General features: G+C 34.1%; 1 protein-coding gene across 2 annotated transcripts; it reads right to left on the reverse strand.

The window, feature by feature from the left end:
* Nucleotides 1-1,183: 1,183 nt before the first annotated feature.
* Nucleotides 1,184-13,127, reverse strand: LOC148608660 (uncharacterized). Of its 2 annotated transcripts, XM_088546338.1 has the most exons (4): nt 13,025-13,127; nt 10,203-10,352; nt 2,624-2,764; nt 1,184-1,386 (listed from the first exon to the last, which is right to left on the reverse strand). In XM_088546338.1, exons 1-4 carry the CDS (start codon nt 13,074-13,076, stop codon nt 1,229-1,231), a joined length of 501 nt encoding a protein of 166 aa, XP_088402464.1. In that variant the 5' UTR covers nt 13,077-13,127; the 3' UTR covers nt 1,184-1,228. The 2 variants fall into 2 exon arrangements, with proteins under 2 accessions (XP_088402464.1, XP_088402465.1); XM_088546339.1 differs by lacking the exons at nt 1,184-1,386; nt 2,624-2,764 and adding an exon at nt 9,540-9,749.
* Nucleotides 13,128-16,180: the final 3,053 nt, after the last annotated feature.

Genomic DNA, 16,180 nt, shown 5'->3' on the forward strand with positions numbered 1-16,180 from the left:
TTTCAAAACTTTTAACTTCTTTACTCACAACTGTCAAAGAAGGTCTACAGTCCTACCACAACACTTGTTACTCCCATAGTGGTATTAATTCAATGTGGATCCTGAAAAATTCGAAAGATCTTTTGGAGACAATCAGTTCAAGACTATTATCTGAATATAATAGCATTAAAACCTATGATTTTTCAACACTGTATACTTCTATTCCTCATACTCAGTTAAAATCCCGACTTAAAACATTATACCTTTTTTTTCCAAAAAAGATCGTACACCTAGATACAAATATATAGTTCTTGGTAGAGATTCCTCATACTTTGTAAGAAATAATTCCAAATCATCTCCCAAATATACAGAGGAAGATGTTTACACAATGCTGGAATTTTTAATTAACAACATATTTGTCCAGTGTGGTGGACGTGTTTTTCAACAAACGGTCGGTATTCCAATGGGAACAAATTGTGCTCCTTTACTAGCTGACATATTCCTTCACTCTTATGAGGCTGACTTTATAGATGATCCGATCAGAAAGAAAGAATATCGTTTGGCTAGATCCTTCAATCTCAGTTTCCGCTATATAGATGACGTATTATCGAAAAACAATCCTAATTTCGGGGATTTGATACATCGCATCTACCCAAAAGAACTTGAGATAAAGGATACTACAGACACTGTGAAGTCAGCCTCATATCTTGACCTTCACTTAGAAATCGATGGTAAAAGAAAACTATTGCCTAAACTTTACGACAAACGTGATGACTTTTCATTCAGAATTGTCAACTTTCCTTTCATCTGTGGCAACATCCCTTCGGCTCCTGCGTATGGAGTGTTCATATCACAACTCATACGTCATGCCAGAGCTTGCCGAAACTAAGCAGACTTTTTTGTATCGCGCTAGAAGTCTAACAAGTAGGCTTCTGGAACAGGGTTATGTTGCTACAAGATTGAAGTCATCACTACAGAAGTTTTATGGTCGTTATCATGAACTCGTGGATCTTTATGGTTTTCCATGTCTGGTCTTTGTCCATGGATTACATTCTTTTGATTACCGCTATAACCTTGGTTCCCTTGATTACTCTTTCATTAGTATTTTCTTGGGAACCAAGCGCGTTGATTAGGGAAATATCGTTATAATATCCATCGGTTGGAAGTACGTGGATGAAACAAGAACAAACTATTTCCTGCATCTCAAAAACGTCGATTTATTGGTGATTTTAACATGCAATTTTTATTATCACAATTGCACGTTACCTGTTCGGCAAAAATAGCAAGTGTACAAACAATTTCGCTTAGTCCAATCCTCGTGTGCCTTGTTGTTGCAAAGGATATCTTTCTCTGCTTTGCAAATCTGTGGTTGCTTGTCATGACAGTCTTCCTGACTTGGTAGGAAACCTTTACAAGTACAATAAACAAACCATTTGGTTAAACACTACGTTGATACAAAAATTGTTTATGTTCATTCTGTAAGTCGTAGAATAATGTCACTGGGTAATATAAACTTACCTCCCTCCCTCCTTCACACAATATGGACCGATTCCTTACTCTTGTACCTATATATTGATTTATCAAACAATATATACATAGTATAGTTATTATTCGACTGTCTCACTTCTTTTGTGAATCCTACTAAGCTGTATTGAAAAAAGTAAAGCTAAACCAAGTAACTTTTGTTTTTTAACGCAATTTTAAGTCACACAAAAGAAGACAAATACTTTGTTTACATTTAAAAATGAAAATAAAGGAAATAACCGAACTGTCATCGCATCTACCCAAAAGAACTTGAGATAAAGGATACTACAGACACTGTGAAGTCAGCCTCATATCTTGACCTACACTTAGAAATCGACGATAAAGGAAAACTATTGACCAAACTTTACGACAAACGTGATGACTTTTTATTCAGAATTGTCAACTTTCCTTTCATCTGTGGCAACATCCCTTCGGCTCCTGCGTATGGAGTGTTCATATCACAACTCATACGTTATGCCAGAGCTTGCCGAAACTAAGCAGACTTTTTGTATCGCGCTAGAAGTCTAACAAGTAGGCTTCTGGAACAGGGTTATGTTGCTACAAGATTGAAGTCACCACTACAGAAGTTTTATGGTCGTCATCATAAACTCGTGGATCGTTATGGTGTATTCATCAGCACCATGAAAACTGATTTATTCAACGGGTCATAATTTTCCTTTCCTCGTTTGTCTACCCCGGACTTGACTTTTTATGAGCAACTCGGCGGGTGTTTCTAGAAAAATAGAGGACGCTTACTCTACCGGTGCACCTGGTTCATGCTCCCAGTTTTAGTGGAGTTCGAGTTGCTCATTTACTTTTGTTACTTTGTATATATGATTTTAGTTACTTTATGTTCTTTGTTGTGTGTGTCTGTTTCCATGTCTGATCTTTGTCCATGGATTACATTCTTTTGATTACCGCTATAACCTTGGGTCCTTTGATTACTCTTTCATTAGTATTGCTTGGGGAACCAAGCGCGTTGATTAGGGAAATATCGTTATAATATCCATCGGTTGGAAGTACGTGGATGATACAAGAACAAACTATTTCCTGCATCTTAATAACGTCGATGTGTTGATGATTTTAACGTGCAATTTTTATTATCACAATTGCAAGTTACCTGTTCGGCAAAAATAGCAAGTGTACAAACAATTTCGCTTAGTCCAATCCTCGTGTGCCTTGTTGTTGCAAAGGATATCTTTCTCTGCTTTGCAGATCTGTGGTTGCTTGTCATGACAGTCTCCCTGACTTGGTAGGAAACCTTTACAAGTACAATAAACAAAACATTTGGTTAAACACTACGTTGATACAAAAATTGTTAATGTTCATTCTGTAAGTCGTAGAATAATGTCACTGGGTAATATAAACTTACCTCCCTCCCTCTTTCACACAATATGGACCGACTCCTTACTCTTGTACCTATATATTGATTTATCAAACAATATATAAATAGTATAGATATTATTCGACTGTCTCACTTCTTTTGTGAATCCTACTAAGCTGTATTGAAAAAAGTAAAGCTAAACCAAGTAACTTTTGTTTTTTAACGCAATTTTAAGTCACACAAAAGAAGACAAATACTGTGTTTACATTTTAAAATGAAAATAAAGGAAATTATCGAACATTCATACTTTTAATACTTTGTCAGGTTCAGTTTTATAAGTTTATTCATGTTTGTATTGGTTGATTTATAAAGGTTTTGGATACAAATCAAACTTATTATAAAATGTCCTTAATTTGGAAGAACAAAACATCTCTTATATCTAAAAGTCAGAAGCTTCTCTTAATGTACATCCAAATGTTTTCACTTGTATTGATGTCTGTATACTGGGATGACCTACTCATACCATTGATTTCATTAGCATTTCTTGGGGAACCAAACGCGTTGAATAGGGAAATATTGTTATAATATACATCGGCTGGAAAGTGCCGATCAACTACGCGGCAAAGTTTTCACAATCGCGACAAGATATGTCCTCCATACTTCATTACGCTTCCATCGGATATATATTCGTACGTAGATTTTGTCCAATATCTACTTTGCTTACACCAAGTCATACTAGACAATCAATTATATACCCGTTTTTGGTAAACGAATAAGGTAGTCACCTGCAAATCAACAGTCCATGATAGTTTTCTTTCCTTTCTGTTCTCTTTTTACAATTGACTTCTCAAACCCATTTTTTTACAGAATTGTCTGTTGCACCAATTTTGTGCAAATGCGCCTTGATTGAATGTTAGATCTCTGTTTTGCTCATTCACTCAGAGCAGCTATACGTATCGTTTGTTCAATGCAAAACTCGAAGACGGGGAAAAAAGTCATGGCCATCGCCACTATGCGTCACCTAAGTTACACGATCTCTCCATAGATGGTTACCTTCCTTTCATACAAAAACCTCTTGGACTTCATCACATTAGAACCAAACTCTATTCTATACCTCTCATTCTACTACACTCCCTTTACAAAATAAGTCTTGAACTCCTGTGTCTGTTCCTACCTCATGTTTATACAGACTTGTTGCCTTCATTTTAGATATTGGTTTCCACAGACTCTTTAAAGCAGTTTTTGTGAAAAACGATCTTTTCTTCCAACAACATTGTTTTTGTCTCCAAAACGCTTTACATCCGATGTTTACTATCAGAGGTAGACGTAGAGAATAAAAGCAGTGATAAGACCTATACTGCTACCACACTCCCACAAAAAAGAGATTGTGGAAAAACCAAAAATCTGTGGTGTCCTCATTTGGTCTCTCTACCGAGGACGATGACTGTGAAGTTTTATGGTCGTTATCAAGAACTCGTAAATCGTTACGGTGTATCCATCTGCGCCATGAAAAGTGATTTTTTTTCAACTTGTGATAGTTTTCCTTTCCTCTATTGTGTACCCGTAATTGACTTTTTATAAGGAACTCGGCGGTTGTTTCTAGAAAAGCAGAGGACGTTTACCCTACCGGTGCTCCATATCGATGCTCCCAGTTTTTAGTGGAGTTCGAGTTGCTTTATTTACTTTATGTTCTTTGTTGTGTATGTCTGTTTCCCATGTCTGGTCTTTGTCCCTGGATTACATTCTTTTGATTACCGCTATGACCCTGGTTCTCTTGATTCCCTGCATCTTCTATAATTCCGTTTCTGTGTCAATGGAGACATAGGCGAAGTATACTTGGTTTGTTTACAGCAGAACCGCTGTTTAAAAACTAACAAACAATATCAATAAATGAATTCAGTAAAAGTATTATATCATCTACAACTGTTGATTTTTTGCACCCATTTTGGACTTTTACCCTTTTTACACCGAATGTAGCAGATGACATAAAAAATATTTTTTATGACTTATAATGTGGCAAAAATTTCTAAAATTACATTAAATACGCAGTAAAGTAAGGAATAAATACACTGTCATGTCAACTCTTCTTCCACTTTGAAGTGAAAACAATGTAAATTTCGTCACGTCATGTCAATGTAAATTTCGTCATGTCATGTCAATGAAATTAAGAGAAAACAAAGATCTGAAAGGTCTAGAGATAAAAATTCATGGAAAAACAAAAACCCCAAAATTTGTCATATGTCTGACGACACCACGTTATTTTTAAAATCAAGACTAGATATTAGCATTGCTCTCAGTCTAATAGAAATATTTGGAAGCTACTCTGGCTTAATGTTGAATCGAACCACAACTGATGGTATTTGGTTAAGCAGACTAAAAAAATGTAAGGAAAAAGATTTGAAAATATAACTTGGTCTTCTGTTCCAATAAAAACCCTTGGAATAAATTGTGGTTATAATAATAGAGAATGACAAAACCTAAATTAAAAAACCACAAATGACTAAATCCGAAAAGACTTTATCTGATTGCAGTAAACGACATTTAAGCATCATTGGAAGAGTAACTGTTGTTGAATAATCTCTAATCCTACCGAATTTAACATATATTGCTTCCAATACAGCAATGAAAAACGAAGCATTACACAATTTTAAAATACTTCATTTACAATTTCATTTGGAATTCAAAATATGGCAGAGCTAAAAGAAAAGTACTTTCCAAAAATTATCTAGAGGGGAGTACTTAAAATGATTGATATTGACGCACTTCTACGGTCAATTCATATAGGGTGGATTAATAAATTTCTACTTGAACTTCTTCGTAGGGTATAAGGCTATTTTTCAAATGAACTTATAAAATGTTAAAGATTTAGATAAACATAACTTTACCACAGTTTTACTAAGAGATATTGAAATCATGGATAAGTGATAAGGGGGTGCATCAAATTATCCAAAAATGTGATATAAGAAAACAATTTATATGGGAAAACACCTACATAAAATTTAATGGAAATGCATATTTTTTTATTCATGGATAAAAAGTGGCATACTATACATAAATGACATTGTTAACTAAAATGGAAAAATATCAGAAAATGTCATCTTCACTAAATTAAAAAGGAAACAAAACTGGGTAAGTGAGTTTAACACATTAAAAAGGTCAATCCCAAAACACTGGATAAATCCTATAGACAAACAAAACAATTATGCAAAAAGGCAGGTCAATATTTAAAAAAAAAACAGCTTAAAAATATTTAAAAGCATCATATAAACAAAACAATGCGAACTAAAGATATATACGAAATAATTATTGGGGACAGAAAAAACGACAAACCAACAGGTTTTTTAATGTGGAAACGATTGCTTAGATGTAACATGAGAGACTTTATCATAGAAAAAAAAACATTGCGTTTTATTTTTTTTTTTTTCATCTGAAAGATAATAGAGTTAAAGTGTTCGAATGGAAACCAATGTATTTTATTTTGCTATGTAACTATTTGATATCACGATGGAAAATTGTAACAAATGACTTATGTTGTTATTGCAATGTCAATGGAAATTATGACCACTTTTTGTTCAGATGCTATCATGTAAAAGACTTTATAAATGAAATGTGTTAATTGCTTGCTTGTATTGGTTTTGATAAACGCTTTCTCAATGTTAAATGCTTGGTCTTGCTTAGGATACAAAACTGATCTTGTGTCCAATCCTTTTGTTATTTGTCAAATGAAATAGTTTTAAAAACTAAACAAAATTGATGATCATGCATATTAGGGAATTGATGAATTACTAACTGTTATATTTTTCTCTATTTATAAATCGTACTTTCAATCTGAAAAGAGAATCAAAAACAGAAGTATTTTATCTACTTTCAAAACAGAAATTACTTCCTTTACATGTATTGAAATTACTCCAAACCCAAGCAAAATCCTGGGTAAAACAAATGTTCACATGTCTCGCATTTGAGGTAAAAATATTTGATTAAAAGTCTACATAAGTCATGTGATTTTACAGTCATGTGACTTGTTTTAGTTCAGAACCGTTACTATCCTAAGATCTTTTTATTATCTTCATTATTTCAGAAAAAAACAATGTTACACTTATATCACAAGCGATGTATAATCTAAAGAGTACAACAGATTATAAAACAAATAAGATTCCCGTAAAACTGGGCATATGTAAAAAAATAGTCACTTTCAATTTACTTGAATGATTTGTTACACTTCACACCTCTTTTACGGTAAATAACATTCATTGAATAATCCCTTATATTTGAAAATTTTCTTGATAAGATTTAACGAAATTCGAACCTTACCATAATGATTAGAATGTGAAATCTGTGTATAATAATGAAAGAGTAATCAAGTAAACCAAGGTTGCAGCGGTAATCAAAAGAATGTAATCCAGGGACATAGACCAGACATGGAAAACAGACACACACAACAAAGAACATAAAGTAACTAAAATCATACATACAAAGTAACAAAAGTAAATGAGCAACTCGGACTCCACTAAAAACTGGGAGCATGGACCAGGTGCACCGGTAGGGTAAGCGTCCTCTGTTTTTCTAGAAACACCCGCCGAGTTGCTCATAAAAAAGTCAAGCCGGGGTAGACAAACGAGGAAAGGCAAACTATGACCCGTTGAATAAATCAGTTTTCATGGCGACGACCATAAAACTTCTGTAGTGATGACTTCAGTCTTGTAGCCACATAACCATGCTCCAGAAGCCTATTTTTTACACTTCTAGCGCGATACAAAAAGTCTGCGTAGTTTCGACAAGCTCTGGCATAGCGTATGAGTTGTGATATGAATACTCCATACGCAGGAGCCGAAGGGATGTTGCCACAGATGAAAGGAAAGTTGACAATTCTGAATGAAAAGTCATAACGTTTGTCGTAAAGTTTGGTCAATAGTTTTCCTTTACCATCGATTTCTTAGTGTAGGTCAAGATATGAGGCTGACTTCACAGTATCTGTAGTATCCTTTATCTCAAGTTCTTTTGGGTAGTTGCGATGTATCAAATCCCCGAAATTAGGATTGTTTAAAGATAATACGTCATCTATATAGCGGAAACTAAGATTGAAGGATCTAGCCAAACAATATTCTTTCTTTATGATCAAATCAGCTATAAAGTCAGCCTCATAAGAGTGACGAAATAGGTCAGCAAGTAAAGGAGCACAATTTGTTCCATTGGAATGCCGACCCGTTGTTGAAAAACACGTCCACCACACTGGACAAATATGTTGTCGATTAAAAATTCCAGCATTTTGTAAACATCTTCCTCTGTATATTTGGAAGATGATTTGGAATTATTTCTTACAAAGTATGAGGAATCTCTACCAAGAACTATAAAACATCCCAAATTTCTCTTTCTGATAATAGCGGAAACACATGTAATTTCTTGTTCTTGTTTAATTCTTTCCCATATCATATGAGCCCCACTGACTTTTCGTTAATTTGCGATTCCAAATTCGGCTCTCCGCGAAAAAAACATTTGGTAGACCTTTATGATATACATCTTTATGGTAAATATTGTAAATAAAATCTTTGATGTTACTAACATCTGCCTGATTAATGAAAATAATTATCTTTATTGGACTTACCCTGGAAGTCTAATAATTAACCTGGAAAGCTGTACACTTTGTATCTGTTACAACAGCTTAGGTGCAATAAACTAATTTTAGGTGTAAAAAATAAATTTCGTCATGTTACAAGAATTGATCCTAATCCTCCATTCAAATGCAAGAGAACTTTGTCATTTATAGATTGTTTGATTGAGAATAGAAAGTGAAATATTTTTTATTGTAAACAAGTATCAATAAAAAGAGGATTTAAGGAGTTTGAATCGCTGATCTGAGTCAATTTTTGCACTTCAAGGGAAATAACTCTAACAATGTATGGTCCATTAATGTTGACTAAAGAAATACTATCATTAGGAACATTTCATTCATAAAGGGTTTCTGTCTATTTGTCATAGTTTTTGAAGATATTGACTGACAACTTTTATTATTGCAGTCTGTTGTATGCCTTATCATAAGGAACATATTAGTCTCTTCTAAAACAATGAGTAATGATTGTAATTTGTTAAAAGTATTCTTTATGTTAATACATGTAAGAACACTGATTTACCTATAGCATGCAAAAGCCATATAATCACCACCGGTATATTCATGCTGCAATGAAGGAGAGATTTGAAGCGCTGTTAACCTTGATTTAACCTACCACCTCAGGTACATGACAATATACAGAACTTGAATGGTATAAACTTCCCATTTACACAATAAACCATCCCCTCATTCCCAATTCCCAATTGTCCACACCCCGTTTCATCATTGAGAGTTCCCTATGCCCCGTAGAAAAATATTTCCACCCCATAAAATTAAAATTTGATATTATCACATTAAGCATTATATTTGTAAATTTGTCTGGTCTTTGTCCCTTGATTGCATTCTTTTGATTACCGCTATAACCTTGGTTCCCTTCATTACTTTTTCAACATTTAAACTGTTATTTTAATCAAATTGTATACATTTATCATATTAATAAATACTTTAAAACTAATTTTCCCAATCCACCCCATTTCCCCATTCCCCATCCTCCTGTATACAATTGAAAGGGCAGTTACTGTATTTGAAAACTTCAGTTAGAACATCAGGAGTGATTTAGCTCAATTATTCCCTATAAAAATTCAAATGAAAACGACAACACCAACATGAAGCGTGTATATTTTTTATATTCGATTTCAACGAGTAATTAAACTTTTTTTCTCTATGATTCCTTTTTAAATATTTTGTCTGCATGTCTTACGGCAAATTTCATGGCGAAACATTCCAACGATCGTCCGTCTACTACGTCATCCATTGTGTCGGGAGAACAACATTAGAAACGTTGTAACGTCGTTTTTTACCACTGAGGATATCGCCCTACATTGTAATGTTTAAAGCATTTGAATATAATATACTAAAATATGGAGAAACTGTATTTGAAAACATCCATTATAACATTACTAGTGATAGTGAATTATCGCGATAAATTCCTATAATTGTTTTAATGAAAACGACATCATAAACAAGAAACGTGTAATCGACCTACTTTCTACTTCTCTTTCAACGAAATTTTTTTTCAGAATCAAAATGGTAGATGATTTTTGATACTATTTTAATTGGTTCTAACTGTATTTAAAATTTAAAGAAAATTCATTCACTTTCCTATATTCTACAGCTTTACCTCGTTGATATGACATATCGTACAACTTATTTGAATATCAACAAAGATATTAACAGAATATAAAGTGAACTCTATAGACAGTACTAGGAACATTCTCAACAAAACACCACCCCATATCCTATATCATGTAGTGCATAGTTTGAACTTACATAAATTGCAAAATACGGGACAGTTTTCTTCAGCCCAGGCACGAAATATTCCAACGCATGCATCCTTTCCAAAATCGGCACATTCATTTAATTTGTCCCTACAGAGTCTCGCCAATCCTGGAGTTGTTGTTATTGTCGCTTGGTTACAGTCTGTTTTAGATAATCAATGATTGTTTTTAAAGGAGAAAATATTCATATATCTATATACACATACAAGCCTTAAAATTCTGGAATCAAAGCGAGGCTGCAAATGTGGTCGCTCCCTTATCAGGAGTCGAACCTTTCTCCGCTCTGACATTTATGGCAAAACCGCTTGCTTATTTCTAACGCTCCATGCCACAAGGCCAAGTAGGCTTCATAAAATATAGCTTTGTAACAGGAGAGCATGAATTGACTCACACAATTATACTCCGCCACCGAAGATCGAACCAGAGACCGCTCGGTGACAAGCCAGCGACAAACCGATTCTGCTAAAGATTTAATCCTTTAGCCAAGTCAATTAACTGGCTATTTAAATCTCACTACCTACTACAACGTAGGTAGGTCGTCCTGCCACACTTTCATTAACCGAGTGATACTTGCTCATAAGTAAATTTAGAGTATGAATAGTAATGTTTACGCTCTAGGCTTACTTACGAGAAAGTATGTTCACGCTTTAGATTTATTTCAATGAAGTATCACTCGATTAATGAACGTTATACTTTTTTAGCCTACTTGGCCTATCGTCGCGGAGCGTCCGCGACTTAGTGCAAGCAGTGTTGCCATAGATGTCAGAGCAGAGAAGGAGTTCATATCCTGCTGAGGAATGCAATTGTGCAGCCTCTCATCGATTCTAGAGTTTGGATGTTAGACTTGGCGATATATGTTTATGCTTTCTTGCATCACCATTTTGTAATGATCCTCGTCGTGTATGTTACATGTTCATATAGCAATGTTCTAGCAAGTTAGATGGTATAGTTCCCACATCCCATTATACTTCTATATTACATATATATACCTGTTTTAGTTTTGATCACAAATTGTTTTATGAAAACCGTCGATCGTTGAAGTATTGATAATGTTTAACATATACATATACATACATTTATAGGATACATGTAAATGATGAGTAAAAGTAAAATATCGTAAACTATCAAATCGCGTTAAATATAAATACAAACAAGTATCGGCCATTTTTTATTATGTACAAATTATTTAAAGAGGTTTGATATTTTTTTTACATTTGACTTCCACAAGTTATTTAACCTTTTGTTCTCCATGATTCATTTGCAATATTTTGGCTGCCTGACATTCTATTGTGTCGGGAGAACAACATTTGAAACGTCGTAACGTCACTTTTGATAACTCAGGATATCGCCCTAATGTCAATAGCATTTGAATAGAATAGACTTAAACGTGGAGAAACTGTTTTTTAAAACATCCATCAAAAAAGTAAAAGTGAGTGTTAAGTATCTCGATAATGTCCTATAAAAGTTTTTAATGAAAACGACATCACAAACAAGAAACGTGTAATCGACTTCTCTTTCAACGAGACATATTTTTCAGAATCAAATTGTTTGATAATTATTATTCTATTTTAATTGGTTCTATCTATATTAACAATTCAAAGAAATTTCATTCACTTTCCATTTCCTACAGCTTTACCTCGTCGACATATTGTATACGATATTTGAACATTAACAAAAATATTAGCAGAATGTAAAGTTTTATCTATATACTGTACTAGATGCTTTCTCAACAAGATACCATTACTTATTATATATCATGCAGTGCACATTTTGTACTTACATAAATTACAAAATTCAGGACAGTTTTCTTCAGCCCAGGGACGAAATATTCCAACCATGCATGATTTCCAAAATCTGTGCAATTGTTTAATTTGTCCCTACAGATTAGCGTCGGTCATGAATTGTTTAGGAAATTCGCAAAATGACATGAAAAATGACAAGGTGCCATGAGGAAACATTATACAGTATTGATATGGCAATACCAATTATATGTATTTTACTGACATTGCATGCAATTGTAGAAGAATAATGAAGGAGACCAAGATTATAGCGGTAATCAAAAGAATACAATCCAGGGACAAAGACCACACATATAAAACAGACACACACAACAAAGAACAGAAAGTAACTAAAATCATACATACAAAGTAACAAAAGCAAATGAGCAACTCGGACTCCACTAAAATCTGGGAGCATGGACCAGGTGCTACCAGTAGGGAAAGCGTCCTCTGCTTTTCTAGAACATCCGCCGAGTTGCTCATAAAAAGTCGTCCGGCGTAGACAAAGGAGGAAAGAAAAACTATGACCCGTTGAATAAAACAGTTTTCATGGCGCAAACGGTTACACTATAACGATCCACGAGTTCATGATGACGACCATGAAACCTCTGTAGTGATGACTTCAGTCTTGTAGCAACATAACTCTGTTCCAGGAGCCTATTTGTTAGAATTCTAGCGTGATAAATAAAAAGTCTGCGTAGCTTCGGCAAGCTCTGAAATAACGTATGAGTTGTGATATTAACACTCAATATCCAGGTGCTGAAGGGATGTTGCCACAGATGACAGGAAAGTTGACAATTCTGAATGAAAACGTTTTTCAAGGGGTTTTGTCAATAGCTCTTCTTTACCACCTATTTCTAAGTGTACCTCAAGATGATATGAGACTGAATTCACCCTGTCTGTAGTATCCTTTATCTCAAGTTCTTTGGAACAGAATATTCTTACCGTACATTGTGCATTTACTTTGCTATGTTTCATGTGATGTTTAGTATTTATTTCCATTTTTCAATAAATAAAAGAAGTTTAGAATACTCACCCGTCTGATAGACCGCTGCTATAAGTATAGAGATCACATTTATGGCTTTCATTCTTCGATAAATAGCAGCTGTCAATTGAACGTCCTTAACAAAAGAATTCTTAATTAGAGTACGTACGCCTACATTTGTATCTTATCACAAACCGGATAAGTAAAAACGTTGTGGGACGTTTTCATTCGATAGACAAAATAAGTCATCTGCTTTTTGAAAATAAATCTCAAGTACTGAATACATTTTGTTTGATAATGAAACTTAGCCGTTATGTTGATGAAACAAAAAAAAAAACATAAATGGTATGGACATTAAGTCGCTTTTATCATAAATCCAAATTAGCTAAAATCATTAATTAACAAAACAAGCATATCGATATCCACGCTAATTTTTTGACAATTGGAAAGAAAATTGAAGAATTACAATTTATATCTCAACTTGAGACTACATAAGGGAGTTATAAAAAAGAGTTGCTCTCATAAAGCCAAGGGCGTTATAACGCCACAATCGTATTGTACAAAATAATAATAATACACGATAATGTTTTAAATAACTGAAGCAGCAATATTTTACACACGTTCTGTGCACTTATTATACCAGAAGGAACTGGAGGTTTTGAGTCAGAAAATTTTCAAATATCTAAGGCCGACATAAATTGTAACTGTAGTGAAAGAGTAAACAAGGGAACTAATATTCTAGCGGAGATCAAAATAATTTAATCCAGGGCAAAGACAAGACGTAGAAAACAGATAAACACAACAGGGAAAATGAAATAACCAAATCAATACATAAAAAGTAACGATAGAAATGTGCAACTCGGGAACCATAAAAAAAAACTGGGCGCATGGATCAGTTGCACCGGTAGGGTAAGCAGCCTCTGTTTTCCTTGAAACACCAGTCGAGTTGCTCATTAATGGTCACCATTGGACCGATCGATATGGGCTTTATGTGAGGTTAGTACTAAATCGCTTATACTGGTGCATTAGTGATGTCAATGTTTGACATTATTTGACTGATAAAAGCTTTTATGTAAGTGGTGTCATTATAAAACTTTTTTCTCATGTTGTTATAGATCAGAAAAACAAGCTCTTAACTTTCCGCGGGCTTCTGCATGTCGGGGCTTCGGCAGATTAATTAGGGCAACCTTTTGGTGATATCTTAAAGTATTTTTTTCCTCGTTACACTCGTCCGAAAATAGATCTTTTCTTTGCTGATATGAAAGTAAAAAACAAAGACCAAATAGGGTTTTGCGTTCGTTACAAGATGGATCGCTTTTTATTCAACGATTTACAATCATGTATAGTAAAGACTGATATATTTCGTACATTAGTAAAATAGTGGAATACACGTACTACCAAGACAAACATAGTGATACCAACTATTCTGATACGAAAAGGACTACCAGAATGGTTAAAGGAATGCAATTAGCATATCAAGTAGGATTTATAACGATTTTCATATACGAAAAAATCGTCCAAAAATAAATCTTTTCTTTGCTAATATGAAAGTAAAAAACAAAGACGAAATAGGGTTGTGCGTTCGTTACAAGATCGCATGTCAACGAAATGGGAGTGATATAAAAATTAAAGACCGAAATTCATGGAAACTAAAATCTGTTGTTGTAGACTATCTTTAATATATCCGCCTTTGGACTTATCGGAAGTCCATCTACTTTGAACTTTAAATAATCTGTCTGGAACTTTATTATTGACTGCTGCAGATACGCCCCCACTTCTAAGGCTATGTAAAGCGTACTTAGAAATATCTAAGCCTATTTCTTGAAGGGCATTCAGAAAAACTTCTCTCGCTCTAGTATAAGAAAGGGGGTTATCTCTATTGGTAGCTAAGTATTTCTGCCCACTTTTAAAGAAATTTTCTGAATGTAGATCTTATCCCAAGTAAAATATATTTTCGCAACCAGTGTACAGGACTTACAGCGTTGCCAGTTTTAGCTATGATAAAGGAATTTCTTCTTCGATAGATATCAGTCTTACTTTTGGGAATTTTTATTTGAATGTGTGAACTGTGCGAACGGATTCACAAACGGATACCTGACAATTCACTGAACCTTAAGAAACCAGAGAACCTTAAAAGACACAAAACGCAAGTACGTAATCTTAAAAGGTTGTTTTCATCCAAAGTATAAAATTGTACCAATTTAGACAAAATCTCGGTAGTGATGTTTTTTTTTCCTTATTCAATGGTTTTGAAAGAATACGTTCATCTCCCTCGAGAATGAGATTAAGAAATTCATCAGAACAAGGGTTGTGAACTTGTGCGAACGAGTGGTACCACCTTATTCTATAGCAATAAGCCTCTAAAACTGACGAGGAAACTTTTTGCTGAACAAGAAAGCCTAGGAAAAGAGCAACAGATGATACCGAAGCTGGTAATTGCGAAAAACTATGAGCAATACATCATTGTTTAAATTTAGAAAAATAAAAATTATATTTTTTGTTTGTAAAATCTGCTTTAGAGTTCTTCACAATATCGGACAAAAGTTTCACAATGTCCGAAAATTCTCTGTGGTTCCGAAAGGCCTGCAACTCATCCAAAGTGACTCCGAATGATAGTACCTGAAATAAATATCAGAATAATAAGTGATACTATTCAATAAAAAGTACAAGCACAACATTAAACAAAGTCAAACACAAACTTTAATTAATATGTATGTACAAGCCATTCAAATCATTGAGAGCTGTCCTCTGTAGCAAAGGAGTACAGTCCTCCTTATAAAATCCATCAATCCATAAATAGCAAATCTAGAGTACAGTCCTCTATTAATATTGTTTTCATTATTTATTTATTTTTTATATGCACTTGCATTTTGTTATATGCACTATAACCTTGGTTCCCTTGGTTGCTTTTGCATCAATATTCAACACTAAGACATTACTCTGAAACGTGTATGAAGCAAACATGCTATTCTTATCCGAACCAACTAAGAAAAATTCGTTAGATTTTATACTCCGTGAAGTTCTTAACAAAAGGTAAAAAAATTCACCAAGGATGGCCAAAGTACTGCAGATTTCCACTTTGGAACTACAAGTGTCCCTTTTGCTCTACATTGTAAAAAAACAACTAATAGTCCTGTTAATCAGATGAACTGGGGTGTACAACCCAAAATAAATCAGTACCCCAGTCAAAAGCGAAAGCATCTACAC

The sequence above is a fragment of the Perna viridis genome, chromosome 9 (assembly GCF_037379345.1).
Source record: "Perna viridis isolate PV_CMFRI_1.1 ecotype Kerala chromosome 9, ASM3737934v1, whole genome shotgun sequence".
Classification (NCBI taxonomy): Eukaryota; Metazoa; Mollusca; class Bivalvia; order Mytilida; family Mytilidae; genus Perna; species Perna viridis.

Excerpts from the sequence above, each read along its gene's own strand:
- LOC148608660 (XM_088546338.1), bottom strand. The coding sequence starts at position 13,076 with ATGAAAGCCATAAATGTGATCTCTATACTTATAGCAGCGGTCTATCAG. Across the intron at positions 10,353-13,024 it reads AGCAGCGGTCTATCAGACGG|ACTGTAACCAAGCGACAATA; the intron begins GTGAGTATTCTA and ends TATCTAAAACAG. Across the intron at positions 2,765-10,202 it reads TCCCGTATTTTGCAATTTAT|GTTTCCTACCAAGTCAGGGA; the intron begins GTAAGTTCAAAC and ends GTACTTGTAAAG.